General features: G+C 49.3%; 2 protein-coding genes across 25 annotated transcripts in view; both read right to left on the bottom strand.

Moving 5' to 3' along the window:
- Positions 1 to 16: 16 nt before the first annotated feature.
- On the bottom strand, positions 17 to 17674 carry PRPF8 (pre-mRNA processing factor 8). The gene is made up of 43 exons (XM_015880816.2): positions 17611 to 17674; positions 16866 to 16975; positions 16618 to 16786; positions 15880 to 16044; positions 15560 to 15778; positions 14774 to 14986; positions 14383 to 14508; positions 14200 to 14305; positions 13609 to 13799; positions 13300 to 13419; positions 13033 to 13222; positions 12743 to 12862; positions 12293 to 12427; positions 12072 to 12201; positions 11493 to 11689; positions 11180 to 11386; positions 10927 to 11090; positions 10464 to 10590; positions 10146 to 10338; positions 9620 to 9807; positions 9168 to 9406; positions 8931 to 9077; positions 8511 to 8721; positions 8123 to 8239; positions 7789 to 8036; positions 7421 to 7600; positions 7067 to 7202; positions 6666 to 6835; positions 6237 to 6366; positions 5924 to 6070; positions 5546 to 5706; positions 5065 to 5256; positions 4341 to 4578; positions 3960 to 4088; positions 3276 to 3389; positions 2966 to 3139; positions 2555 to 2748; positions 2173 to 2412; positions 1948 to 2089; positions 1434 to 1574; positions 1033 to 1172; positions 676 to 878; positions 17 to 330 (listed from the first exon to the last, which is right to left on the bottom strand). The coding sequence occupies exons 2-43, from the start codon at positions 16963 to 16965 to the stop codon at positions 176 to 178; spliced, it is 7008 nt and encodes a 2335-aa protein (XP_015736302.1). The 5' UTR covers positions 16966 to 16975; positions 17611 to 17674; the 3' UTR covers positions 17 to 175.
- A 739-nt stretch (positions 17675 to 18413) lies between these two features.
- Positions 18414 to 26201, bottom strand: part of TLCD2 (TLC domain containing 2) — a 19131-nt gene continuing 11343 nt past the window's right edge. For 19 of the 24 annotated variants that reach the window (XM_085522252.1, XM_085522256.1, XM_085522259.1 and 16 more), the window contains 5 exons: positions 25886 to 26048; positions 21748 to 23013; positions 21132 to 21214; positions 20502 to 20584; positions 18414 to 19603 (listed from right to left, as the gene is read on the bottom strand). In XM_085522252.1, the coding sequence (XP_085378378.1) occupies positions 19226 to 19603; positions 20502 to 20584; positions 21132 to 21214; positions 21748 to 22121 (918 nt within the window). In that variant the 5' untranslated portion in view covers positions 22122 to 23013; positions 25886 to 26048 and the 3' untranslated portion in view covers positions 18414 to 19225. Of the gene's footprint in view, positions 19604 to 20501; positions 20987 to 21131; positions 21215 to 21747; positions 26049 to 26201 lie in introns of all 24 variants that reach the window. The other 5 variants (XM_085522250.1, XM_085522251.1, XR_014936538.1 and 2 more) reach the window with 5 other exon arrangements.

Genomic DNA, 26201 nt, shown 5'->3' with positions numbered 1-26201 from the left:
CATAGGAGACACAGCGTTCGGCTTCGTAAAAAATTTATTAAGCCACTCTACGACGGTACAAACACCGGGACAGCAACGCTGGGATGGACAAGGAGGGGACGACGGAGCCGTGGACACGAAAAGCAGGGAGAGGATGTTGAATATCAACAGTACTAAGAGTGCCGGGGGGGCAGGATCAGGCGTAGAGGTCCTCCCTGTCTGCGGAGTAAACCTCCCCCTCCTGCAGCAGGGCGAAGTTGAGGAAGTGAGAAGGGCGATGGACCTCGTGGTAAAACTCCTTGGGGTTGGCGAGCTGCAGCTCGTATTTCATGTTGGGGTCGTGGCGAACACCTGGAAAGAGAGTTCACAATGTGAGGCAGCTCTCCATGATCAGCTCTTCTTCCTGACATGAATTACTCAGTGACAATATACCACACGCTACCAGAAGATGGTCTCAGGTCTGATTTTAACCCTATATGTTTGCTCTCTTGCTGCTTCAAATCATTAAGAACCAACATCCCAAAACAGCCACCAAGGAAAGGTCCATCTACCATGCTAATATAACCCTGCCGGCTGCTCAGAGAAGGTCCAGCTTCAGGACATGTAAGGAATGCTCCCCTTAAAAAGCCATTTCCTTCTCCTCAAGCTATTCCTGCTGCCTCCCTTCCTACCCCTCTCCTGGGGCTGTCAGCTCACCCATGAAGTTGTAGTTCCAGGATCCCTGTGCTGGAACCATGAAGAAGCCAAGGAAACGATCTGAGAGCAGCATCTGCACCCTCTCATAGTGGGATGGCAGGTAGCCCTTGGGGTTGTTCCCTTTGTCCGTGTTCTGCCTGCCCCACTCGTAACCGCTTGGGGTCAGTTTGTAGGCTGTCAGCGTGCAGGAACCTGGGGTAAAACTGAAGGAGAGCAGAGAGATGGTTTGGGTCAGAATCATTTGAGACAGAGAACAAGAAATAACCAAACAGTTCCTTTCTGCAAGATTTATAGATTGAGACCTTCATGTGTATCCAAAGAAGGGGACGCAGCACAGAAGCCCCTGCTGCCTCTCACCTGCAGGTGATGATGATGGTTTTCTCCCCATCCCAGGAGGGGTTGTCAGCCATGACTTTGGCATGGGTGGTGACATCCTGTGGTGACAGCTGCGGGGACTCGTTTGGTTGGGTATGAATCCATCCCAGAGGTTCCATTTCCTACAGAACGGGAAATGAAAAGCATTTACTCAACGAGAAGAAACTGAAAGCCATGAGAAATGTATTTAAAAGGGTGCTTCAAGCACAGTACAAAGCACACAAGGACTAAAGGCTTCCCCCCCTTTCACCTGATCCCAGACTGGGCAGACTTTAGAGCTGAGTTAATGAGGCACATTAGAGTCGAGTGGCAGCAAAACTGCCCTGTCACTGGGTCTGCCAAGATCATCTTCCATGCTCGCTGGGAGCAGAAACTCAGCTCACCTTGAGGTATTCATGCTGAGGCAGCTGCCCTGGGAGATGCACAGTCTGGTGTGTTCCCCACTGGGGTACCATCACAATGCACCGGATCTCCTTCACTTGGGGATTATCAGGAGGGCTCACTCCATACAGGTAACCTGCAATCTAGGAACACAAACGAACACTCAGTTTACATCACAGATGGAAAGGCCTAGAAGAGACCTCCTATAACCTTATGGGAGTTGGTGGGAAAGACCTTAGGTCCTAAAGCAAGTTTCTCTTGCCCAGCAGCTCCTTGTTGAAGTAAGATCACATCATAGATATGTTCTGGGCTGAAAGCTCTTCAGGCCACCCCAGTCTGGCCTAAAGAAGCCTTTTTAACCAGGGATGCACTCAGCCACAGAATGGATGTCTACATCCAGCCCAGAAACAGCAGCAAGCTCCCAGCCTTTCACCACGAGGCCCTGGGAGCTGCCTGCCCAGGACTGGAGCATGCTTAAGCTGCACGGATACCCTAACAGCCTCATTACACACTCACCTGGGCTCGCAGATCTGAGATGCAGATGAATTTCTTCAACACATTTTTGGGAAGAATGTACGTATAGCCTGTTTCCTTTATGTCATCTGATGAAACGTAAATGTGGTTCGTTCTCAGGTGGAGGTTGGCAGCAGAAATTGCTCTGTAAAGAAAAGGAGATGGTTACAGCAGGGCACGCGGATCTCACCTTTTCCCATTGCACACCAGCTCTGTCTTCCCTCCTACCTGACTCGCCACTCAGTCTTGGAAGAGAAAGTCTGGGTTTCGTAGTTGCTGGTTGTGGAGGTGATGATTTCATCCCCGTGTTTGTTAACAGTGCGGGTCTGTGTGGCTGTCAGCTGCGACTGCTCCTTGGTTTGCTTCTCAATTTCTGCAATCTGCTGCCTCTGCTGAGAGGGGGCAGAGATCTCCATGCCCAGGATGATGTCTCGGATCTCTGACTGTGTCAGGGATGCAACATTTACACTGAAAGAGAAAATCCATCATCTCAGCCACACGACAGATCCATCTCACAAGTACTAAAGCTCTGAATGCATATGCAAAGCGCTACAGGAAAATGAAAGATAAGGGAAAGCTGATGGGATTCTGCAGCAGGACAGTAGCTCACTTGTTCTTCTTGCCATAGTCAGCAAGGATCAGATCTTTCAGCTGCACCTCCACCTTGATCCACTCCTCATCTGTCAGGGTTGGCCAGATGTGGTGAGGCTCAGTTATGGTTGTCTTGTCTGGTTTCAGAATAACTTTGGCTCTATCATTATTCACATGCAGTGCCCGGAGAATCAGAATCAGACGTGAGAATGCCTGGGAGAGAAAAAGAAAAGAGATGCAACTAGTTAGAAAGAGCACAACGTATTTGGTTTTCTTCCATCACATCACTCCGTTGCTTGGGCACAATGAGAGCATGTGAATTAATCTGAAGAAAAATTCAGGCAGACCAAGCAAACATGGAGGGACTTCTGAAACCTTGGCTCTTGCTTTGGGCCAGTGGGAATGTGCAGACTATGCACAGCATCCTCACCGTGTAGGAAGAGATGGTTTTCAGCCAGTCATCGTAGAGATTGAAGAGAACCATCTGAGGTTCAGTAGCCTTCAGAATGAGATCACCAAACTTCTCCACTTTCAGACAGGCCTGGAAAGGCAGCTGCAACTCGGAGCCTTTGATGACAATATTGGGGAAATCCAGCAAGTGCACCTGTAGTTTATTGAGAAGAGGAATTAATTCACAACTAGTGCAAAACATTAGTTCAGATTAAGCCCTTCCCAGGAACTGTTCTGCAAGCTCACGAAGATTCTACTAAGTCCCTGCACTGCACTGTGTGCTTTGTTACCTCAAGGGGGTCCAACATGCCCTTTCGAGTCACTATGATCTGCTTAGGCTGCTCCTCCACAGGAAGCGAGCGGATCAAGGCAGCAACTTCTTCAGCAGTCTTCCACTTGGCCAGCTACAAAGAGACAGCTGGGTTAGAAGAGTATCTCCGAGCTAACAGCAAAGTCTCCACACCTCTTGGAATCAGAGACACCCAAACCAAATTCTAAAAATACAACAGAAATTTATGGCTTCAGTGACAAGGCCTAACATTTCCCTCTTAGTGATCACATAGGGCAGTTCCCATTCCTGGAGGTCAGTTACTCCTGACTGCCTTGTAAAAACAGCTGATTACACCACCTCCCTGGCTTCAGCACCTCACAGTCTTTGCACTGCACAGGATGTTCGGCCAAGAGCAACGTGATTTGCTGTACCAGTGAGCACAGCACCATTGCTCAAGTGCTGCCTGAGGACACGGGCTCTTTACAGCTCAAAAACATCACAACATCAGTGCCTCCATTCTTTTCTATCCCATGCCACTGGTTGTCAGAGCACAGGTTATGCACTGGCAGCTGGGGCTCCAAACTTGTTTCAAGGCAGGAAGGTAAAGACCTTCAGCAATGCTTTCTGCTCAACTGAGCATTCCAAAACATCACTGCATGCCCCTGCCTTGCTGCCAAAAGCATAAAAAGCAGCCAGGTCTCACCTGTCCAAGACGTTTCTGTCCTGCCCACACAGAGGTGTGGATGATCTTCAGGAAGAGCTGTCCAGTCCTAGGGTTGAAGATGAAAATGGCTCCATTGATAGGTTTTGTGGTCAAATTCCCTTCAAAAGTCTGAGGAAATAAGAAGTAGAAAGTACAGTGAGATGAAAGCAGCCTATCCAACCATTTACACAACAGCTGGCTTGTTAAATGCTCTGAAAAGGAACTATGCTGGAAATGCAAGGGCTGCTCTGTACACACTGCAAAAGGTTTGGGTGCATGTTAGTGCCCAGCTGACCCTCAGGCACATTCTCCTCAATCATCCTGAGCAAAGGACATTTACAGCTCCCATCCTTCCCCCTTAAGATGCAGCTCTGGCCTTACCTTGTGAATGGTCACTCTGTACACATTGGTGTCATCCACAAACCAGATGATCTGGTTGGAGAACAGCTCTCCATAGTTCTGAGAGGAAAGGTAGGGTTCTGTGGGCTCAGATGAGTACAGCTGCAAGCCCTTGCGGATTCGTTCTCTCAGCACATACAATGCAGGGTTTGCTTTCATAATTTTGGCCATAGCCTGTTGGATCAGAGGTTTGCTACCAGGGAACCAGTTCCCATATGCACTGAAGAGGAAAAGAGAAAGAAACAGCTGTTACCATCAGGTCTAAGATGAAGGGACAACAGAACAAGTCTTCACGTGCAGCAGACAGGCACCTTTCTGCCTGCTGTCTACCAGTGAATGATTTCTCTTGGAGCTGTTCAGCTGTTGCTTTTCCCTTCTCTTCCCCTCAGTGGGAAGCCACAGCACACACGTGCAGCACAGTCCCACAAGAACTGCATCTTTTGCAACTGTCGTACTAGAGAGGTCTGCTTGATGGGACACCTCTGCCTTGCTCTTTCATGAAGAGCAGTTGTTCCCTCTTACAGATGGCTTTTAAACAAGGCCTGTCCCTGAACTCCATCTGGCAGAGATCTCTTAAGAAAACAATCAGCGAGCTGAACCACTGTTACAGCAACTCCAGCCTGGAACACAGCCCAGTTTGAAGATGCACTAAGACACATCCATAAACTATCAATTACAGTTAAAATACAGACGATGCAGTTCTTACCTGTGTAAATTATAGGCCAAATCAATGGCAATGAGCACACCAGTGGGAGATGGATAGATACTCATGTTGTCTGTAGTGTAGTCCAGGAACTTGGCTCTTGCATAGCGCTCAATATCATGGGAATCATAATCTCCCCAGCGCAGCTGGATATCTATCCAGTACTTCTGAGTGGTGGTGCTGTCCATCACATCTCTAAGAAGAAAGCAGCCCAGAGTAATTAAATCTTGCATAGAACTCTCCTGCAGTTGCTGTACATCTCTTTGGCAGAGAGTAAGTGCTACCAAGCCTGATCACTGAAGCCAGGTACTATATGCATACCCTACTGAAAAGAAAACATCTACCCATACTAGCCCTGCACTTTCCAGGCATGATTATGTCCTCCTGGATACCCAGAGAAGTATGTCAGCCATGGGCTCCCAAGATATAAGGCTTTTTGCTCAGGGACAAGCTCAGCAGCTTGTCTCTGTAGGGAAACACTCACTTGGAATCAGCAAGCAATGATGGACGTGACACATTCCACTTGTAGGAAGCAAAGAGAAGGATATCTGCACATGAGGAATTCATCTTGTACGATTTCCTGGGATGGATTGTCTCCTTCTGCACTGTCTCAATCTCTAGAGCATCCAGCTCCTGATCAAACACCTGGGGAAAAGGCAGTAGAAGGTGAAGTATCTATCAGTAGAAGACTCTAACAGAGTCTATCCACAACACACACAAGCAGGTACCCAGGAAAATCCAGTTTCCTCCCCTTGTCTGTCGAATTACTAGAGGAGCTGCTTTGCTACTGTCAAGAGCAGGAGGCTGTTAGTACACAAGGAGCAAGTGTGCACTGAACAAACCTTGTTAACACACTACTTACCTGACACAAATCCATTACAATGCTCTCGTGGATCTTTTGCCACAAGTGAGCTCGGAAAATCTGAATGAGAGAAATCTTCAGTGTGGGGATCTTGCCATGCATAAATATACCAGTCAAATCCAGCTGCACCTGGAAGCCAACATATACCTGCAAACGAAAAACAGACGTGAGAACATGTAACAGCAAAACTGGTGAAGCTTAGAGAACAGAACTGCTGCTGTTCAGAAGGCTTAGATCTACAGTTCAGCTGAAGAACCAGATTAACTGCTCTCAACTCAGCACAAGATCCTGAAAGCTAATTCAAGATACTTACATTGGCTCTGTTAATGGTAGGAGACCACCACAGAGTAAATCTTCTGTTTGGAATCTGATTCAAACCCGATCTCTGGGCATTTGTCAGCTTCTTCCACTTCATGGACTCCTCAAAGCCACTGGCCTTCTCCCTAGAAATAACGATCAACTGTGTTAGATGCTCCTAATCACAGCTGATTTTCATGGACCACATAGAATAGAAGCAAGGCACCAGAACAGAAGGAGCAAGGACTGCTTCATGTAAAGAACTTTCATGCAATCACATGCATAAATCTAGTTATAGTGCAATGCCAGGTACCCTCAAACTGAACTATATGGTGTGCTCCTGGAAAACAGAACAGCTCAGCAGAGTAAGTGCAGCTCGAGCCAAGAACTCCTGGTGCATCACAAAGCTCCAATTTGCTCAAGGCCAGATCAAGGTTTCTCTTACCAGAAGAGACCCTCCCATGTAGGGAAGTAAGTGCCCTTGAAGAGAGTGTGCTCCAGGATCCCCTCCACTCCACCCAGAGCTTGGATCATATCAGTGCGGTAGTTGTTCAGGTTCCACAGCTTCCCATCGTGGCGCTGATGTGTCCACCAGAATGGGTTCTGTTTCAGGACCTGCAAACAACAACAGCCTACCAGTGAGCAGCTCTGCATTCACATCATTTAACCATGCTGCACTAATTTCAGGAACCAAGATGATGTCAGCTAACAAGTAAAAAACCTCATACACCCATTCTGGAAGGTATGGCTCATCTACAAGTTCAGACAGTACCTAGTAGGTAATTCAGACTGGGCAGTATCTAACATGATGCCTGAAATTCACACTGAGAAATCCCATGTCAATACCTGATACTGCTTGAAGTCAGTCCTGACTCTCCATCCTTTGTCATAAGCCAGGGTATGCCTGTCCTTCTGGAAAAGGGTGTTAATACGAGGAATTCCTCTGTCCCATGAGTCCTCCAGATCTTCCAGTGTCAGACGCCTGAAGTAAAGAAACATCCCCACACTCTGTTACCTCTCAATTTTATGGCAGTGCATTAATATTTCAGGCGATGAGATCACAGAAAGGATACAGATTTCAAGGCTGTAGCAGGAGAGGTTCTAAAATGACAAACACTCAGAAGCTCAGAAAAGCATCCACAGCTATCACTATAGACAGGCTACAGACACACAGAGATCTAATTTAACATGGAAATATACCTGTTCTGGGCTATAGCCTCTTGTCGTTTGAGAGCATATTCTGCCCACACTCTTTGAGAATCAATGAATTCACTCTCCCATGGCTGGATGTAACGATACAAATTTGGGATGAGCTGGTCCTCTTCATGACTCATCCCTGAGCGGAAATGAGTAATGCCAACATCGGTCTGCTTGGACCACCTGGAGCAGAGAGGCAGAAGAGTGAGGTAGGAGCAACGGGACATCACCAGTTACACTGATGTGATGTAAAGACAGCCTATCTCTGTAAGCAAGTTGTGGTTTAGCATTCCTAAATACTTCAATGGGAAAGAATATCTAACAGAACCCCTAAATCATGTGGGCAGTTCAGATCAGGCAATATTACTCACCTCAGGTCAGACTGTGGGATGAGAACATGTCCCATAGAGAGCATACCCAGACCTCCCAGCTCTTTAGGGGTGTAGAACACCACAGGTGGAAAACGACTGGGCATTTTGGAATTCAGACCAATTTTGATTCGAGTCTGGATTTTATTCTCACATTTCACCAACAAGTCAAGCAGCTCCTGAGTATTTACAACAGCTTCCCGGAAATATGTCATCAGGCCAATCAGAGCTGTATTCCATTTATTGACAATCTAAAAAGGAAGGCACAGGATCAGTTCTCAGCTCGTCCTTCAAGCACCTGCAGGAAGCTCTGTCACAGAGCTCACTTCTGCCTTACCTTAGTGAAGGTTGTTGAGCCAGACGCCATGAGGATCTGCCTCACTCTGTTATGAAATCTCTGCATAGACTCATCGTCAACGCGCAGGAAGCACTGAGCTGTGCGCTCCTTGGTGACCTGCGAGAGCACAGGGCTACGGGTCACTTACAAAGCACAGGAAGGGAAGAGCCTGAACAGTTCTGGGTCCTCCCTTATCACTTCCAAAGGATTTCCCATCCCTTGCAGGAAAGAAAGCTCCTGAATTCATTTAGTTCTACCTGTCAATGTTCCCAGGCACACAGCTGCCAAATGCATGCTGCCAAGTACTCCCCACAAAACAGGTACAAGCTTTGCTCTAATGCCAGCTACAGACAACAGAATGGACTGCCTTCCCAGCCTGCCAAACTACCTCATTCTGCAGGTTCCAGACACCATCCTTGTGGGTGAACTCCTCATAGCTGGTGCGGCATTTGGGCAAAATGCGGCACTCAAAACCACACATGTTAAACAGCAAATTGGGGTTATCCTTGCTGTAAACAGACACGAAGCTGTTCTCCCACTGCACTGTGGTGACGGATCGAGGCAGGCGGTTCTTGATATCCCAGAATACAGCACGGCCACTGAAACAGAAGGCATGCACAGTGAGGACAGGCCTTGAAATTAAAGTGAAATACAAACTGGACAAGCTCTCAGTGCTTTCTCAGCACTATGGTCTCTCACACCAATCACTCTCTGTCAACACTACGACACAAACCTCCTCTTTACTTATTTATCACAACTAATTTTCACACTTCTCTACCCCTTGTGTTTCTAAGGCTGCATCGCTTACAGGTTGACATCATGCTTCATGAGGCGCATCCGAGCATCCCGAGGCCAGCACTTCTTATTGTTGTAGCCCACAATGTTCTCGTTGTTGGGATCTGGATGCTCTGTCAGGTACCGTTGAATCAAGTCCCTTGCCTCATCTGCTGTAAACCTGGAAATAAATAGAAGAGGGTCTGTGGTGACACAAACATCATTCTCAGATGGACTGCCCACACAGATAAAGGACCCAGTGAGCTCTCACCTGAAGAAGATGTGAATGCGGTCAATGTATCTGCAGAAAAGGCGAATGGGATGGGCCACCTCAGTTGCAATATCTTGGAAGCTGAGGAAATCATTTGGCATCTGGGGAGGCCCAGCCATTTCACTGGCACGGTGCAGACCCAGCACCAGCAGGTCCATCACAAGCCCATAATACTGGACAATGAAGGAAGCAAACTGCAGTCCACGAATAATCCCATAGGAGTTTGTGTGATTCATGTCCTGAGGAAAAAGAAGTGTGAGAAACCTGGCTCTCACAATCCCCCAAAAACCTTTATCTGAGCATCTGCTTTTCAACAGGGCCCAGAAGGGTTTTCTTACTCCCCTAATCACCTCTTCCCCCAGCAAGTCTTGTGTCCCAGTTCCACCTTCACCACCACCGCCAACCCCCACTCAGTTATACAGTCCACACACTTTTCTGATAGTAATCATCACCTTGTAGTTGATCACCACGTTGTTTTTTGCTGTCATGTAGTCAGCAATGTTGTGATCAACAATAAGACGCAGCAGCCTGTTGAGTAACGTCAGGTCAATCTTCTCATACATCTTCTCAAATCGAGATTCCAGCATCACATTGCATTCACCTTCACTTGTTTCCCAAACATCCTGCAGATTATTAATGCCTGAGGAGACAAACAACTGTGTCACATTATGTGATGTGGCAATTCTGAGTGCAGAAGCACCCTTCCATGTTTGAGAAGTCAGTATATTTTCTGTAGTGTTTTTCAGCCCCATTTTTCCTTCCAGTCTACCCAGAAATTGGAACAGAAATATGTGATCAACCACAAATGTTATAGAACTTCTCTTCCTCCAGTGTTAACCTACAAAATACAGCCTCAGAGTGTAGCAACAAATGGTATTACTGCTGCAAGTATGAAAATCCAGCTTTTGAGTGGATCCTTATAAAAATAGCTCCTGATAAAAATACTCATTCTACCATGGAACACAAGACCCCACTAACCTTGGCACCACTTGTACACTAACAGTGGAGGAGGTTCAGTGTCAGCAGGCTTGATCCACGGAGGGAAGAGTCTTCTTTTATCAGCCTCATACCACAAGTACTGATCCAGATAAGCATCTGTGATTTTCTCCAAGGGCTCAACATCATAAACAGGAACCAGGTGGCTGTAGAGATCCATGAACTCAATGCCAACCTAGAAAAGAGAAGGTAAATCTGAAGTCTACACCTGACAGAGAACACTCTTGATAATCTTGCTGCCATTTTGTACCTGTATTCTGTAAGTTTTATGTATGGTCTGGTTTTCACCACAATACTCACCTCCTTGAAGGCTCTCTGAGTTAAAAGGTGTCGTTTGATTCTGGACAGAGCTTCATGAGGATTATCATAAGCCTGTTCAATCAAGCCCAGCTCCTCCCTCTGTGACTGATTCAGGCGAGATTTCACACTGAAAGTGAGAAAGAACAACAGTTTGTGCACTCAAGAATGAACAAACTAAAATGTGCTGCAGTGAATTTATGAAAGATAAGTGCTCAACTGAGCAGATCAAGACAAGATCTCCTATTCTTCACAATTCACATCCAGCCCCAATTGGCAGAGTCCATGAAAGAATGCCCAGGCTGCCTTGGCAGTACCACATCCTACAGCCTCAACCTGCCCCACTCCAGGTAAATGGTATGGTGCACTCAGTTCCAGGAATAACGGATAACAAAACAGTTTCAGAAGCCTTTCCCAGAGCAGATGTCTGACCCTTGAGAGAAACTCGTCACTTCCCTGTGCTTACCTATAAGCTTCCTTCAGCCTCTCCAGGGCCAGTATGAGCAACTTGGTATCGTGTTTGTAGGACAGTGGGGGGAATGGAATGGGTGAGAACCTCCTGCTTTCCAACCAGTGCACTGTGGTTGTGTACACGGCAACGGCCTCTTCTGCAGTGATGTAAGGCCCATCCTGCACAACCACAACACCATGATTAGTCAGTGAAAGTCTGCCTGTGGAAACAGCACCAGCTTGGGCAACCTCAGGCAAGACAGAAGTACCTTCAAGTAATTATGCTGCCGCTCCTGCTCAGCTTTTAAGTAGAGTCTGGTCAGCCGGCCCAGATTCTTCTTACAGACAGTCTTGTCCACAGTGGCACCCCGACGGATACGCTCTCTGTTATAGTGAGCTGTGTTTGTCCACCAGTCAGCTTTTGCCTTCACATACCTCAGAATCATGTTCTCAATGGGAGTTGGCAGCCCAGGAACCTGGGGAGGGAGAAGTAATATGAGGGAAGCAGGAGTAGGAGCCTTTTAAGAGCAGTTCAGCCTGACAGACGCTACAATTGAAAGAAAGGCCAAAAGAGGGACTTACCTTCCAGGGGATATTGGCCTTCCAACACCGCCAAGCCTCACTCAGATGCTGCAGGATGGTTCTGGCTTTGTTCTGTTTGATCCCTTCTGGCATCATGTCAAGAATGTCATGCATAACAGCTGCCCTCAGCTCCAGGTCAAAGTGAGACTCCACACGTTGCTTTGTGACAGTCTTTGCTACACCCTTTGAGTGACGGCCTGTGAAAAACAAAATACTTCATCAGTTCAGACATTACTGGGCAGTGCTGCTCTTCTCTGTATTAAAGGAGCATCCTCCAGAGAGGTGCAGGATGCTAGAAGAAATTTAACTGCTACATCACTGGGGAGGATGGAATACATGATAGAGAGGCTATAGATTCCAGTGCGCTATGGATCAGGGAATCCCATTTCCATATGGAAACTACTGTGGGTATGCTGATCTTGTAAGAGCTCTAAACATGACAATAGCCGTTGGGACTGAAAGGAATACAGGCACAGACCACCACTTGAAACAGAAATCTGGAGTTTAAGCTGGCAAGCAAACAACATTAATCTTTACCAGACACCTCTCTTGTGTCCAAGATTTACACAATGTGCTGACCTTCAAACTGTCTGGCCAGCAGATTTCCCAGCCAGCGTTCTAGCAGTGGTGTGATGCCCCTCATGAAGAACAGCCACACTCTCCAGCCTGGAGCCCAGAAGCCACAGCCAGGACCTTTGCCCACAGGCCCCTAGAAGAAGAGAGACACAACAAGAAGTCATATACTGACACTCTTTTTGGTCAGCTTGAGGTCAACACCTCCCTGGAAACGTGGAACTTACCGTGTTAAACCTGTAGTAGATGAGATGTTTCAGGTCCTTGCACATACGAATCTGCCTCATCAGTTTGTACTTGTATCTGTACATCCCTGTCAGCTGACCTACATGGGCAAAGATGTACTGCAAGCCATCTGCCAACTGAAACACAAAAAACACAGTCAGAGATAACAATAAAAGCTAGACTCATTGCCTTAAGAAGCTAGGCTTAATTTGCAGCTAGGAGCAGAGTGCCATCAGGCTGCCCAAAGCTCCTACCAGTCACTCATGAGACAACCAATTCATATAAACTGAGATGACAGCAGAATTTCACACAACACTGCATGCTTTCTCCTCTGCTGCCTCCTCCAAAACACTGCAACAATCAGTCACTTTGTGTAGCTTGTATAAGCCCATCCTGATACTCATTCTTCCCCTCCCCACCTTTAAAAGAAAAGAAGAAAGAATCAGGCCTACCTGAAATGCATCTACATTTCCAAGTCTGTACTGGACGTGGCTGTCCACCACCAATTTAGTCAGCCTCAGAACCTCTCGGCACAGATGGAAAGCATTACCAAAACGGGATTTTTTCCTTTCCTGGGAAAGAAAGAGATTCAGGATTTCTGTAACAATGTTGCCTAAGAGTCATACAGCTCCAATTTAGTCTGTGCAACAACAGAACAATTAAGTCACTATGATCAGCATTGCCACATTAACTACTACTTAAATGTTCAAGTAAACTTTGCTGTTAAGCACATAGGTTGTACCTTAGTGGTGAGGGTCTTTACTGGCTTCAGGTTAAAGTTGTAATCCAAGTGAAGGTAGTTCAGGTTCTTTCTGTGGATCAGCAAGTTCAGCATATTGTAGCCCTGGCGACACACCTGCAGGCCAACTTCCACCCAGTCCAGCTTCGTTGACTGGAAAAACTTTGTAGCCTTGAAAGAGCGGAACAGGTACCTGAAGAGAGAACAGTCTTTAATCAGCAGAATCCTCTACACAGATCAGCACTTCCCCACTGAACAGGTCCCATTTACCTCTTCTTCTGGGCCTTAGGGGGTCTGTGCTTGAGGGCATTTAGAACATAGTATTTCAGCAGCTTCTGATAGGAGACTCGTACTTTCACCGGCTGGCCGGCTGGGCAGTGCTCACGATACCTAGAGATGAAATAAGACTTTAAATGTTCAGATTACTTATATTCCTTAGAAAATGAGCCTACAGAAACTCTCCTAAAATCTCTAGAAACCAGGCAAACTCCACAATATTGCTTTTTACCCCACTGTAATGTACCACTCATACTAATGTCACAATCACTAGAACACACAATCCTCACAGGAAGAACTCACCAGTTCTTGACCAGTGGGATGTCAAGAGCTCTCCGAGTTCTCCCAGACCTCAGATTGAATGGCCGTGGGGCCCACAGCAGGGCAATGCCATTGGCTGTGTTATCTGTGTAAAGTGGTGTATCCTTCAAGAAAGGTTCCACAAACTCCGGTAACTCAAACTCTTCATCATCATCAGGCAGCGGCTCCTGACTCTGAAACCAGAAACCACACAGCACTTGTTTCCTGGACAATTAGTTGAGTAAAAAGCATTTCTTTCTTGTCACGGAATGAGTGTTAAGAAGTAAATAACACCCCATAAGGTGCCAACAGGCAGAATTACCTCTGGCTACCTGTCAGAAGACCATAGAATAACACTGCAATTTAGGCAGTGAACTTTATACTAGAGACCACAGGACACAGCTTTGAGTAACTACAAAGACAGAAAACAACTGATAACTGCAAGAGGGTTGTTTTTTTTGTGAAAGGGCTTCTGCTTTCTCCTGATATAGGGATACATCTATGCTGTTATCAGAAGCAAGGTTACAAACAGATGTTGAAGTCCCACTGCCTCCACACATGATTTATTGTAGGTTCTCCTGGACAGTGACTCACCTTAACAGAATGTCTGTGTGAAATGGGGTTGATCAACGGATCGAAGTAAAAAGCTGGAAGATCAGGATCTTCTGTTTTAATGAAAACAACGTTTGGAGTATGATACCTACAACACATAATGAGTATGAGAACAAGCTGATGGCTTCTCCCTCCTCTCCTCACCCTTGAGACTGCTGTACTTACCAGGTCAGGTGGACGTGGTGGGGGAGGTTATTGTATAAGTACGGGAAAGCAATTTTGTACTCTGTTCTGATTGGCTGCCTGATGATAATTTTGTTGATGTCATTAAATTCATTCCAGTCTTCATCCCTCAAATGAAGCAAAAATAAATTGTTACACAGGCATTTGGGAGACAAAAAACCAAATATTCTTGACCAAAGATGCAGTATCAGTGCCTTTCCGTTAGATTTTTCTTCACAATAAGAACCAGCATCCCAAGCAACAAAGCATATCACACAATGCTAAGAAGAGCAAATGCTCAGAATTAAGTAACCCAACAAAAGATACAGATCAATGACCCTCACAGTCTTACTCCAGATAACTGCCTATATTTCCTCCAAGATTTAACACTTACTGCAGATTGATGTCTCTAACAAGAGGCTCAAACTTGGGACCTCCAGGAATAGCCATGTTCAGTGCCTTGGAGGTGAAAAATGCTTTCAGGTCAAACAAATAGAAATAGTTGTCATCCACAAGGTCAGTGAGCAGCTGATTAGCCAGTCGATACAGCGTGGACATCATAGGCAGAGTGAACTGCCAGCGCTGGTAGGTAGAACCATTCACATACCTGCAGAGAAACAAAGCATAAGACACTCATTATACAGCCACAAAACAACTGGTCTTCTACCTTTCTGCTATTTGCAGAAAATACGAAGGATAGATAACTCTTGTCCCTCTCCAAGCAGAAAAATAAAATGTACAGGCTTGCTGAAGATCTCCATGGACTACATCTGCCAGTTCCCCTCCATCTCCATATCCAAACTGACAAGATTCAAGAGCCTCCAGTTTGTAAACGCACTGTATATTTAATAAACTCAAATAAAAGCTAGATGATCCAGGTTTTCATTCTTATCACATGGCAAGAAACATCAGAGTTTACCAGTTACCCATGCAGTAACCTGCCTGGAGAGGGATTGATTGCCTTCCCTCAGCACTGAAGACAGAGGGATGACTACAGCAGATTCCCCCTCCTATCCTTAAGAGAAGGTTTTCTCATCCCACCAACACCATGCATAGACCAACATTATATAAGCAAAAGTTATGCACTTTTGCATATGTTTAATTTATGTAGTGCATGAAGATTTTAGTGCTTATTTTCTTAAAGCCCCACAGTGAATTGTGTTACCAGGCAGGCACATACTTCCTGTTGTCTTTCAGTGGCTGGTGATCGTAGAACCAGTCCAGTACTGGGGCATCTTCCTCTGGATCCAGCTCAAGCTGAATTGCTTCCAAAGGCTCCACATCGAGAATGTTATCGGCGTAATCCAGAGGAGGTTCTTCATCATCAAATGGGGGAAATCTCATTCTCTTGAAGTGACGTCTGTCCCTCTTCTCTCGCCTCATCATAATCCACATGGACCTGGCAGAAACCAGAGACCATTACATTACATGCTGCCTTTATTGTGGATGCGTGGTTATTCACTCACTGCGTCCCCCCAGAGTTAAGGAAAAAGCACTTACCCCCATTGTGCAATGTACACTGGCTCTATAACCCAGGGAATCTCATTGACAAAAGAGATGGCTCCTGTGATGTGATACAGGACTGGAACATCTCTGATTTGCTCCCAGGGCATAGGCATGTTCTCCAAGAGCTTCAGAACAGCGTGAGGCATGTACTTCAGAGCACTACAACCAGAAATCAGGGAAAATTACAGCTGGAAGGCATCGCCAGAGAACAATTACCTGTCTGCAGCAAGTTCAGTTACTTGTATACCTTCCACTCACACAACTGCTCAGCTAACCTGCACATAAAGGCCTTCAGTGATGAACCCACAAGCTTTCTTAACTATCCTTCTGCTTCAGATTCCACTACCAAAAGGTTTTTCCTACTGGTTGGCTTCGAGATTGTTACGTATTAGAAATGCTCAAGAATAGTAATACTAAAAAACACTGAATGAGTTTTTACGGGTAACTACGTTGTAACTACTCTGTGTTACACAGGACAGTTCTCTGAGCCCAAACAACACAGAGACACCCAGAGAACACTTTAATCACAGGGAAAAAAAGCTGATTAAGTCATAATCTCCCCCCAAAACTTCTTCTAAATGATGTTTTGCCTTAAGAACTCCAAGCAAAGACTTCATCAGCTCATCCTCTCTGCACCCCACTGCCACCCGCATGCTGTGATGCTGCTGTCTGAGCTCAGCTGTCCCCAGAGCCCCATTCTGAAGGCACCACCGCTCATGGAGAGCTCCGTACCCCAGATAGACCCGTTTATCGTGGCGGAACTTCCTGTTGGTCATATCGCCGTGATCACGGATGATCTTCCTGACGTGCTCGGGGGGCATGTCCTCCTTCTGAGCGTCCACAAAGCCGAATTTCCTCTTCTCGGCATAGCGCTTGGCCTGCAGCTGCTGCCACTTGCGGGCTGCGGGGACACAGAAGTAACAGGATGAGGTGAGGCCGGTCCTGTTGGGTGCGGTGCGATGGATCCAGGCCGTACTCACCTTTCTCCTGCAGCTTCTCCTCAGACATGTAGTCAGGTAGCGGGGCCATCGGGGTCGGTACCGGCGCGCAGCCGCCGCGGTACGGGAAGACGGCGGCCATGACGACACACCTGCGGAGGAGGAATCACAGAATCACAGAATGCCCCGGGTTGGAAGGGACCTCAAGGATCATGTAGTTCCAACCCCCTGCCTGGCAGGGCCACCAAACATACACCTTTACTAGATCAGGTTGCCCAGGAGACCCCATAGATCCCCATAGAGACCCCATAGATCAGGTTGCCCATGGCCCCGTCCAACCTGGTCTTGAACACCTCCAAGGACGGGGCATCCACAACCTCCCTGTGCAGCCTGTTCCAGGGCCTCACCACTCTCCTAGTGAAGAACTTCCCCCTGACATCCAACCTAAATCTTCCCTCTTTTAACTTAAAACCATTTCCCCGTGTCCTGCTATTGTCAGCCCTTTCCAAGAGTTTACTCCCCTCCTGGTTACAGGTTCCCTTCAGGTATTGAAAGGCTGCAATGAGGTCACCCCGCAACCTTCTCTTCTCCAGGCTGAACAAACCCAACTCCCTCAGCCTGTCCTCATAGGGGAGGTGCTCCAGCCCCTGATCCTGTCCCTCCTCTGGACCCTTCCCAAAATCTCCATAGAGATTTGAGGAACAAGGGGCTCAAACCGGGATCACGGCTCCCTCCTCCCCCCCCCGGTCCCTTCCCCGTCCCTACGGCCCGGCCCCCCCGCACCCACCGGTCGCTGCGACGTCCCGCACTCCCGCACCACAATGGCGGCGCAGCCCACCGCCACCGCGCCTGAGAGACCCGGATGTGGGTGGAGTGCGAGACTAGAAGGCTCGTCCAATCAGCTTTCGGGGCAGCCTCACAGACAGCAGGAATAGCCAATCAGAGCGCGGGGAGGGCAGGAGGCGGGATCAAGTGCGGAAGAGGAAAGGAAGCTGTGCTTAGAGTACACTACCGGTTGAATGCCTATTCATTTCCGGTCCCGCCCTCTGCCGATTTTGATTGGTGGAGAGGGATAGCGGTGACAGCTCGACGCCGGCTCTGATTGGACAATCATCCTGTGCCATCAGACCCTGGTTATGGGGCCTAAGAGGCCTAAGGGGCAAATATGGCTGTCCCAGCTATGGGCCTTAAGGGGCAAATATGGCTGTATGGGGGTTTCCTCAGGCAGCCTCCCCTTTGTACCTGGGTATCCCTTGTGAGAGAGAGAGAGAGGCCCCATCTCTGTCCCCACAGGTTCCCATCCCAAAGCTGGGCCCTGTATCCTTCAGGTTGGACACACAAGCCATACCCACAATGTGTTCCTATACAGCAGGTTGTATGGAGCCAGCACTGTGAGACATCCCTTAGGGCTCAGAACAACGTCCCCAGTGTGTGGCAATGGTGTGACAGCAGGAACGTGGTGACAATGGCAGCCTTGAGCAGCAGTGGCTGTGTGGGCACAGAGCTGCTGATAGAGGCACCCCCAGCCTCTCCCACAGCCTTCAAAAGCAAATTGGGTGTAAAAAGTCCTTTCCCTTTAAAGCCTTGAGCTGTTTTGTTTGCTGTTTATTGAAAGCCTGTGTTAGTAAGAGCTGCTGCTGCTGCTTGAGAGCGTTACACCAAGACTTCTGGTTCCTCATAGATGCCCATATCTAACCCATGTGAAACATCCCATTCACAGGAAGCAACTATCACACACCATCATCCTGACCTGCAGCTCACACGCTCCCACATTCACTTATAGGGAGTTAATAGATCTGGGAACAAAACAACACTAGAAAAGTTCCAGTTGTCTGAAGTTAGCAGCCTGTCCCCAAGTATGGCACTGAAGCTCCCACTGTCCCTAGTCCAGTGCCAGCAGCATCTGATAAGGACAGGTCCAAACCTTCATCTCTCACCTGGCACAGTCTCCTCTGTGAGGAATTATAGGTGCAGGATTTGGCTTTTATCAGCCCTGGACTGAAGGGCAAAGCCTTGGAGATGCCTGGTGCTGTCCCATGGGAAGTGCCAGAGGTAGCACAGAGTCCCTTAGGCAATAGGACCCTGCAGGGTGCAGCACCTAAGAGGTTAGAAACACACAGTAGTGTTTGCACATCCAGAAAAGCAAAGGGGAAACAATTCTCCCTGCTCCCTTCTCAGTGGTGCCTCAGGGCTGCCAGAGTCTTCAGGGCTTCTCTGAGCAGCTCCTGGTTGTTCGACCACATCATCCATAGGTGCTGGAGAGCAGAGCCCCCAGTGTCTGATCCACTAGCACCTTCTCTGCCCAGGATCCACAGCCACAAGTCCAAGCAACACTGAAATAACCATCCTCACTTCCCACAGCTCTTTGCTGTCCTCCTCCATGAGCTCATAGCTGCTCAGTGTTATTTTTCCTTCTCTTTGCGTGTATCCCGGCTGGACTTGAAGAAATCACTACGCAGCAGGCGGTAGAAGAGGATGATGTTCATGGGGGTCATGATTGCCATACCAACTGTGCCCACGGTGTATGTGGCCAGGGGCACTTGCTGCCTGTTGAGGAACAGCCAGCGTGTCATCCAGGCCAGCGTGGCAATGCGGAACACCACGTAGGTGCCCAGGTTGATGATGCTGTTGAGGCGGTAGCAGGTGGTGCGCACCAGGTCGGCCATGAGAAGGATTTGGCGTAGGTGGAGGAAGATGGAGTTAATCTCCACCAGTAAGGCCACGAGGGCAAAGCCCACGTACTGATGGAGCAGCACTGCAATGCCAAAGCAGACAATCACCTGGGAAAGAGAAAGAGGGGAGGCTAAGCACAGGCACTGCTTGCTCTACAGCCCTTCATGCTCAGGCACAGCGTGAAGCAGAGGTAGAGACAGTTGTCATGCCAGAGCCAAGCCACTGGTCGCCACTTCACACATCCCTGCAGCTCCATAAACAAGATAAAGTCTCCCCAACCACTGCACAAAACCTTAGTAGGGCAAGTTGGAAACACTTCTATAAATTCCAGGTTGAAAGAGGAAACCCAACAGCCAGCCCTAACCCTGCTGTTATGGCCTGGGGCACACAGTAGATGGTGGCCTAGCAGGTTTTTCTGCACACAGTGGTAGGGAGGGAGATGTGTAGCCCAGGGCTAGAGCTGCTGCTGGCTCAGAGATCCTCTCCAGGACAGGTACACTGCAGGGATTAAGTGGCTTTGCTGCATGACAGTCCCTCAGGATGTCAGGATGCCCCAGGATGGAGCTGTAGGGGCAAAGTGGGTACAACTCCTGCCCTGCATCCTCCCTGTGGTGACAGGGGACAGGCTCTGCCTGCCTGTGCCTTACCCTGCTCGGACTTTTCTTCAGTTTCTACTATTAATGCTGTTCTCTGTATTGGTTCTATAATGAGATTATCTGCTTGCTAAATCACTGTCTCGGCCTGAATTAGCTCTATTGTGTGGATGACCTTTTGACTCATGAGTAGTTGCTTGCAGAGTTGCAGGGCTGAAAAACACCTCCCCCAGCTGCGTCCCACCACCACCTCTCCTGTTCTCCCTCCCTGGGCCCTGCAGAGTCCTGTGCCCCCCTGCAGCCTGCTGGAAAATCAAGGCAACGGATCTGTTTGTTCCCACTTTACCATCTCCTTTGTTATCACAAAGGAGGGGAATTCCCCAGGCACACTCAGTCCATCCAGCAGACTCACCACAGAATGATGGAAGAGCAGCTCCCAGGACTGGCGGAGTTTCTGATTGCATAGCATATCCATAAAGTCTTCCAGGAAATAACCTGGGAACAGAGAGGCTATAAGCAAGCCATGGGGTGGGCAGGAAGGGCTGCAATGTGGGGCAGCACTTGGACCCATGTTCCCCCCATAGGATTGGATCCCAGTTCCTTGCAGTGTGGAGGATTTAATGCCACCAGAACAACCCCACATCAGCATTTCATGTACTTAAACCTCCTTGCTGAGCCATAGCAGTGCTGGGGATCTTGCTAGCACCCACCACATGGCTAGTGACAGAAATGCAACAAGGTGATAGAGAGGGATGGCCATGGGACTCAAAACTCCTAACAAGTTCAGCACATGGACTGGCAGGGAAGCTACACCCATCACATATCACAGGCACTTTTGGGATGCTTCAAGCTCGATGAGGATGGTGATGGGCAGCTCAGTACCTCCCAGCTCTGGGTCTGTGGGCACAAAAAGGAGCCTCTGTCCTTGCCAAGAATAAGGCAATTGTCTGTGGTGCCTGAGACGTCGCTGCCCGGGACGTGGGTGGGGGGCTGGCATCAGGCACCAACAGGAACCCCTGAGAACCCTGTTCCCCCACCTCACCTACAGATATGGCCACCAGGCTGTGTGCCCCCGGTGGGTGTGTGCCCACCAAATCCTCATGCATCTCAGGGTAGAGGTAGAACCTGTGGGGATATGGGCTGTGAGTGCCAGGCAGTACCTTTGGCCTCCTAGTTCCGTCAGGGCATCTTTCCACTGTGCTCAGTGGGCGCTGCTGACACCCTAGAACCCTTCTTTCCCCTTTGCCTCCCCCCATAGCCATGTTATCCTCTTGTCATCCACAAACCTCCCTATCCCCTACTACTCCAGTATCCCCTTGCACTCCTCAGTTCCTCCTCCATCCCTCTGTACCCCAGATTACCTTCCTGTCTCCCCATCCATCCCTCCCCCAACACCCCACTAGGATCCCATCCACCCCATTTCATTACCCCCCAGCACCCCCTCCCCAACGCCCCTACAGGATCCCATCCATCCCATCCTCATTACCCCCTAGGATCTCATCCATCCCTTCCCCAACACCCCCCTAAGGCTCCATCCACCCCGTACCTACCCCTCCCCCAAAACCCCCTGACTCCCCATCCCTCTCCACCTTATGCACAATCTCCCTTTTCATCCCCTCGGCCCTACGTTCCCGTCACGATCGATCCCTGCTGCTCACCCCATCAGCGCCCCGCCGCCGCTCAACACACTGTGCGCCAGCGACGTCCAGATGTTCCGCCACTTCCAGCGGTTCCGCCGGGCCGAAGGCGGCGGGGGCATCAGCCGCTCCACCCCGTGGTTCAACAAGCGGAAAGCGGCGAAAGAACCGGCGACCAGCAGCAAGTCCGACCCCACAGCCATGGGATTCCGCTGCCTCCCATGGGGGGCACCGAATACGCTGCCAGACGGCTCCGCCTCGCCCCGTAGCCCCCGCCCCGGGTACCGGCACCGCCCAGGGCATCGCCTCGCCCCGTTACTGGGTATCACAGTGTCCCGGTTCGGAAGTGAGGAGGGGGAAATGAAAGTGGAGAGAGGGGCTGGGGGTCCCAGCATCAGAGCTGGGGGCACTGAGATGTGGGGACACCGGGAGCTGGGGTCATCTGGAGATGGGGACGCCGGGATAGGGACACCGGGTGATGAGTATGGCTGGAGATGGGGATATCTGGAGTGGGGGAAGCCTGGAAAGGGGGACACCAGGAGCCAGAGAAACCTGGAAACAAGGACACTGGGAGGTGGGGACAGTGGGAGCTGAGGATGCCTGGAGATGGGATGAAATGGAGATGGGGAGACTGGGAAATAGGGACACCTTCCTCATCCCCCCGAGGTTCCTCCTGCACCCCGGAGGCACCAGGAGGCTCAATACCCTCCTACCCTCCATGCAGTGATGCTTCATCCCAAAGTATTCCTTGCCCCACTGTCCCATCCCTCACCGTGGGCACAGACCCTATGCAAACACCAGATCTCACTGTGGGTTTATTGACCAAAAAACAACAGCTCTGCCAAAGATAATTGTATATGTGTATATATATATAAATGCTGCACCCACCGCACTGCTGCCCTCCATCCCTTTGTCCCACATCCCATTCCACCAGCAGCTCCCTGTTGTTGATCCACCCCAGATCTGCTCTCTGTGGGAATCCAGGGTCACATACCCACACTTTCCTCAGCTCCATCCCATTACGATGCTGCTTTTCCTGCTGCTCATGGTTTGATGGCTCTCGTTGCTTTTTGACGTCTCCGCCAGGGGCGAGGATGCCACGCAGACTTTATTCAGATGAGTCACTGCATACACACCAGGAAATGTCAGGGGCTGCCTCTCCTTTGAGGTATTAATCTGGGAGGAAATCTTCTGTTCTCTTTGCTCTCGTATGAAAGCGTGGAGCCTGAGCTCACCATCACTGCCCTGTCTGGAGCAATGGGTGCTGAAACAGCGACAGGAGATGGGCTGATGGGAGAGATGTTGCAGAGGGAACAGATCAGTGCCAAAGGAAAGGGGTGAGATAGTCCCTGCTGATAGGAAGGCATCTCATGCTTCAGAAATACGCTTAAAAGCCAGAAAGATGAAAGAATTTTGTCACAGTTAAGTAAAGGGAGAGACACTGCTTGGAGTAATCCACAGATCCAGTGCTGGGGTGGTTATAAATAACCTTGTGCATTAGGACCAGAGGGATCACACAGGATAATCAGCTGTGGGAAAGCCAAGCACAGAGCTCATTCTGCTTAGTATAAGGGGATGCAAAGGGATGGGTGCATTGGCTGCACCCAGCCAGGGCTGTACACCTGCTGGGCTGCCCAGGGTACCAAGTAGGAAAGTCATTTACTGACAGTGTTTTAGCCTCAGAAATGTCCCTTTCCATGAGGAAGCTCTGACCCTACAGTGCCCCAGCCCCTGAAACGCTGTGGGTCTGGCACTGCTTGTCCTGGCTGTGACGTTGCCCCACGTGCTGCTTTGTTCTCTGGGTTATGAAACACTTTGGCCCCGTTCAGGAATAGTGAACGTGTCTCCAGGCACTGGAGGGCTCTCACGGCCATTTCCTCGTGGGAGGAATTTAAGCTTTGATAAGGGCACCTCTGGTTCTGGGGCTCTGATCCCAATGCTGGAGCACCACCAGCAGCCACACACATTCAATCTTTCAGCTACTCTTAGCCCAGATTTTCCTTTATTTTCCAAAGTCTTACCACGAGATTTCCTACAAACCCCCTATTTTCAGCTTTGAAAATGCCTTCTTCCCTCCTTCTATAGCGATGCCATTAACCAGAGATACTTCGAATAACAGAAACTCTCAAGTCCGGTTACAAACAAGCCCCAGACACCGGATCGGAGCCCAAATCTCCCTCCATGCCCCATATCAGGCTTGGGCACGGAAAGGGACAGGCGCTGCCGCCAGAGGTCCCCGCACACCCGCGGAAGAGCCGCTCAGGGCGATGCGCTCCGAAAGCGCTCAGCATCCATCCACACCTTATTTGGAGATATTGCCTTTTCCACACAGATTTAGTGAAGTTTTCCATCAGTCCCTTTCGAAAGCCTCATTCTGAGCCGGGTCAGCTCACACCGTACCGCTCCCAGCAGGGCAGGGTCTCCCGACGGGACTCAGCCATCCCATAACACTGCGGGGACACCCCAAGTCACTCTGGCCAAAGCCTTGATCCCGCTGTTGGGAAGCTTTACTCCCTTCATCTGCTTCTTTCCAGCCAGGGAGGTGTAAAGCCTGTCTGATTTTTACCCTATGAGCAAATTAATTCCTACTAAATATTCCCTTTTCCATGCCTTCTCCCCCTATAAGCTAAACACTCTTTCCCTGCCCAGTTTACAATCCTCAAGCTTAAGCCATATCTAACAGATATTGATGTGCTTCCTGGTGACAGCGTTATGGGGTATTTATGACCCCATGCTTTTTTCTTCTTGCAGTTCACACGGGTTCAGAACGAGCCTTGCAAGGTGGAAGCTCTCCCTCCATGCACACTGCATGTTGCAAAGCACACTCAATCACTCCTGCATTGCAAATAGAGCTTCACAGCTCCTGCTGCTGTCGGCTGCACAGCTGGGCATGGGGCACGTTCCCTCCTGAATTCTCTCATTATTAATATCACCAACCAAGCTGCTCTGAGTGTGGTGTCCCATTAATCATTTTAGCTCTGCTGCCTCCCCACCTCGCCTGCTCTCCGTTCTTTGGAGGTGTTTGGCTCTGTGTGCTGCAGGGAAGGACCAACGTGAGCACAGTGGGGATGAGGACACATCTGCACAGCCACAGCTGCATTACAGCATTGCCACGGTGTGTGGCAGGGGCTTGAAGGGAGGACAGCCCTAACAAAGGGCCAAAAGATGTTACAGATCACCTTACAGATGTGGCATAACATCCCATTCCCCGAATACCTCAAGGGCTTATTGCATGTTCCTTGGCGTGAGCTGTCAGAGCAACATCCTACAATAACCCCAAACCTTTATGCTCAGTGCCCTTCCCAGCCTCCAGAGCACAACCACCTTTGCACCAGCGGAGGTGGGGATTTTGCTTTGCTTTTCATTTTGCATTAGCCCTTTGCTGGGCTGTTGGGTTGCATCCAGCAGCCTCTCAACTCCTCTGTGCCAACGTCACCACGCAGCACTGTGTCCCACCTGGCTCCCTCCCTTGTACTTTGCACACTGCAGCTCCCATCCCCGAGCAAACACTTCCCAGCTATTTCTGCTGAGTCAGAGGATGCCTCTGCGAGGGCCTCTGCAGCTTCTCCACGTGGGAATGTGCTCCCAGGGAATAATTACAGGGAGTTTAAACAGGGCCGTGCAGCAGCCAAATTGCTTCATGCTCAGGCGCCCGGCCAGTGAGGCAGAGCCCAAAAGCTGCTTTTTGGCACTGCTAGAAAACACTCTACACCTGCACCCACTGTGGGCTGGGAAGACTCTTGCTATCACAGCATCCAATGTGTCCTTATGGCTCTGCAGGCCCAACACTTTGCTGGGAGCAGTTGTTTACTTACTGAGCATCCATGTGCGCACCCCCTTCTCAGGGCCATGCCCACCTCTAGGAGGATTTTCAGCCCCCTTGCACTGGGTTTGGGAGTGCATTGCATGGCAGGATGCTGCTCCCTGTAATGGGGATTTGTCCCCGCTCTGCGTTTCGAGGTGTATTTAAAGGTTTTGAAACATCTTGACTGTGAAACAGAGATAAGAACTGGAGGAGACGCAAACAGCGGAGGCGTCACTCCCATTTTTTCACAGCTCCCACCCTACTGCAAATATAGCACCATCAGCAGCATCCAACCCCATGCAACACACATGGACACAGCGGTGCTGGGATGCCCTGAAACCAACCCGTACTCACACAGGAGCAAAGTGCAGCAAAAACCAAGGAGAACCAAGAGATGGCTCTTCCCACCGGCAAACGGGAGGAGCATTGACTCAGTTTGTAGGCACAACCCTGGGACCACACCTTCCCCATCAGCCATAAGTGTCCTTAATTCCTCAGAGAGCAGTTTCTAATTCACCTGAATGAGAGGGGAGAAAAAAAAAAATAATAAGAAATAAATGAGAATGAAATGGATTGATTGCAGTCATCAAATACGCCGCATTCCCCGCTGCCACCCATCAGCCGGGGGTGTTGGGCATGGCTGGGTGTTGAGCATCGCCCAGCGTGGGCT

This window comes from Coturnix japonica, chromosome 22 (genome assembly GCF_054131305.1).
Source record: "Coturnix japonica strain WE chromosome 22, WE-NBRP24, whole genome shotgun sequence".
NCBI classification, from domain to species: Eukaryota; Metazoa; Chordata; class Aves; order Galliformes; family Phasianidae; genus Coturnix; species Coturnix japonica.
Note: the sequence above shows the minus strand (reverse complement) of the source record. Positions and strands in the feature narration are given on the sequence as shown.